The sequence below is a fragment of the Nematolebias whitei genome, chromosome 18 (assembly GCF_014905685.2).
Source record: "Nematolebias whitei isolate Nwh7 chromosome 18, NemWhi1, whole genome shotgun sequence".
In the NCBI taxonomy this organism is placed as follows: Eukaryota; Metazoa; Chordata; class Actinopteri; order Cyprinodontiformes; family Rivulidae; genus Nematolebias; species Nematolebias whitei.
In genome coordinates this window covers 40,543,999-40,547,267 of record NC_056515.1, presented here as the reverse complement: position 1 = coordinate 40,547,267, position 3,269 = coordinate 40,543,999, and the positions used below count along the sequence as shown (strand labels likewise).

The 3,269-nt window shown below is 42.8% G+C and overlaps 1 protein-coding gene across 1 annotated transcript in view; it reads left to right on the top strand.

Moving 5' to 3' along the window:
• Nucleotides 1-3,269, top strand: part of LOC119424597 (membrane-associated phosphatidylinositol transfer protein 2) — a 37,548-nt gene that overhangs the window by 513 nt on the left and 33,766 nt on the right. Inside the window, exons 2-4 of the mRNA XM_037692085.1 lie at nt 862-1,076; nt 1,349-1,470; nt 2,453-2,686. Coding sequence (XP_037548013.1) covers nt 862-1,076; nt 1,349-1,470; nt 2,453-2,686 — 571 coding nt within the window. The remainder of the gene's footprint in view (nt 1-861; nt 1,077-1,348; nt 1,471-2,452; nt 2,687-3,269) is intronic.

The following is a 3,269-nucleotide window of genomic DNA, read 5'->3' as shown; positions in this document are numbered from 1 at the left end:
GGTGAGAACATGAAATTTATTAATGACCTCACTCGTACCAGGTGAGAGCATGAAATTTATTAATGACCTCACTCGTATGTTGTTGATGGAACTTAAAACTATTTTTATCACTGTCATTTTACTTCTGATTGGCTCAGTCATAAACATTACGAGCTCTAGAGTTTTCTACAAATCAAAACAACGAGGCCCTAAACTTCAGATGCAAGGTGAACAGGACAAGGGGTGCACCGAGGTCCCTCGTCACTACGGGATCCTTTTAGGTTTACTGTTGCTATTTTTTGTTTCTCTGAGGCAGCGCAGCGTGAAGGATCCTGGTGAGCGGAGGGAGCAGTTTTATCTCACACCAGGTGCAGTGCTGGAGGCAGGGGGTGGTCAGTGGTGGCCTTGGTCCCCATAGGTTAATGTTCAGCCACCCCAATCATTTGAGGAAACTACACTTTAAATAATATGAAAACCAGAAAGCATAGTTTCCTCAAGTGATGGAGCGCTCAGTTTACATATCGACACGGAGATCTAATTTTCGATAGTGACCTTTTTTACACAAAGATGCAGCCACACCCCAAAACAGTGCTCGGTCGGTACCGCACTTATTTTTCAAGTTGTGCTCACTACAAACCGTCCATGGATGGACAGACGGACAGGCGAAGGGTTTTTCCAATTCCTCGTCTTCGCTGTCCAAGGGGGGACAAAAACCAAGTGTGAATGCTCACTCATCATTCGCACTATTAAAATAGAAATAACAGTCCTTCTTGACTTCTGGACTTAAACCATATAAATCCTGTCAAGTAATGTATTGTGTTTGATTCACACCAGATAAAAAAGCACACGTACGTCCGAACGTGAACTTTGGTCATGTTACAGAAAAAGAGCAGAGAGGAAAGCTGTGGCGAAGGCAACGGCGTGGAGATTCTGGAGAACAAGCCGTACGAAGACGGCCCTGGAGGCTCGGGTCAGTACACTCACAAAGTCTACCACATCGGCAAACACATCCCGTCCTGGTTCTGTGCCATTCTGCCTCAAGCCGCCCTTCGAGTGGAGGAAGAATCCTGGAACGCTTACCCCTATACCCGAACACGGTAAGGCATCCAATCACTGCACGACTCAACACGTGCACAGTTCTGACCACGACCCCTCTGCTCCTTGACAGACATTTGTCTGTCCTAAAACCTCCCAGTAATTTATGCTGCGTGACGTTAACACTTCAAATGTTCTTTTACTTTGTGACAATAACTGGTTGTGTCACATCTTGTTACAATAATTTGTGTTAAAATAATAATGATATCGTATTAATTTATCAAGTTATTTTCTCACGTAAACATTTAATACATAGTGTTTTCATGTGTTTCAGGTATACGTGTCCGTTTGTAGAGAAGTTCTCTATAGACATTGAGACGTATTATAAACCTGACACAGGATGTCAGGCGGATGTCTTCAATCTGTCCTCTGCTGAGAGGAGACAGAGGACTGTAGGTGAGTTTGTCTCAGATTAATTTTTTTATTCTGGATCGCTGCTCTTGATTTGTGTCTTTGGGACCCTGTCCCTGACTGACTGCAAATGTTTACAAATCAAATTTGCACACGTTTTTTTGCAGTTAAAACTTTGGTAATGTTGAACTGAGGCATCAGTGTAGCGTAGGCATCTTTGTCATCTCCATTTTTAAATGGCCGCCACGTGGAAGTACCTGTCAAAGTTTCTCCAGGATCTTTCTAGAATGACTCTACTGTCGTGTTGGAAAAATATTGCAATATGTGATTTTGGGCATCTGCTTGTGAGATAGCAGTGTTTCTCTTACCATAGGGCGCCCCGCCCTGTCAACAGAACCACGCGCCCTGCCTATCGAACTGCCCCCCCGGTGAAAATAGCCGGTGCTGGCATAGCATTAAGCTAGTAGTGCGCAATACAGTCGTGCTAGCTAAAAAGCTACAGAGGTATCTCTACGTCTACCCCCCGCCCATCGAGAAAAATCACGGAAGAGATGCACGCCCTGCCAAGGCAAGTAACCTAAGGGAAACACTGGATAGGTTTCCTTCACTTTCTTTTATTTTATGTTTGTGATAACTGAGACGCAGCGGTCAGCAAGTCCAAGCAGGGACATCAAACCCAGGGGACCAAAATTAAAACTGGGTCCGAGCCACGGGCCACTTTCAGTCGATACGTTAACTCGAGTCAGATACTCGACATCTTTGTTTGCAGGTTCCTCAACAAAAGTTTGATCGGCCTCTTTTGACGCTCTCTGTTGCTCTTTGCACATCAAAATCAAAAATAGCTGAAAAATCAAACTTTTTCTGATTTCAAACTTGGCCACCTGTTGTGAGAGGTCTGCACTAAATGAAGTATGTAAGTTTTTATTTTTATTGTCAGGGATCGACATGGACCCCCCAGACCCATGTGTCTGGGGCTACTGGGTAAATCTGCCTTCGTTTAACAATCCACTGTGCTTTCCTCATGTAGACCCCATTGACATCGTCAAGGACTACATCCCTCCTCATGAATACCTGGTGGAAGAAGACCCTAAACTGTACCAGTCGGTCAAAACCAAACGAGGTCCATTGTCAGAAGACTGGATCGAGGACATGAACCAGAACCCGGGTCAAAGTATCGTTATGTGTGCCTACAAACTCTGCAAAGTGGAATTCAGATACTGGGGCATGCAGTCCAAAATTGAACGCTTCATACACGATGTAGGTAGGTATGCTAGGTGCTGTCAGTGTTTTATTTTTTATGAAAGTCAGGTCTACTTGTTACCCCTCAAAAATCGGATACATTCCTAAAACAGAACCTAAAATGGTGGTAATTAACGTCAAAAAGTTAAAAATATTATTTAAAGCATGACAATGTCAGAAGTTATGAAGATTTTGAAAAGTGATGGAAACAAAAAACCATCACACAAATATACAGCAAAATATCCCTGATAAATAAAATTTGGTTAATGCAAAAGACAAATTTAAAAAATACAAATTCTGCAAGTATTATTATAATTAATCATATTTTGAAAAGTTGTTTTATTAAAATAATCTAGAAAAACATATTCAGTAACCATCCATCCATCATCCATCCATCAATCATCCATCTATCATCCAGCCATCCATAGTCCATCCATCATCCATCCATCCATGATCCATCCATCAATCATCCATCCATCATCCATCCATCCATCATCCAGCCATCATCCAGCCATCCATTGTCCATCCATCATCCATCCATCCATGATCCATCCATCAATCACATCCAGCCATCCATTGTCCATCCATCATCCATCCATCCATCC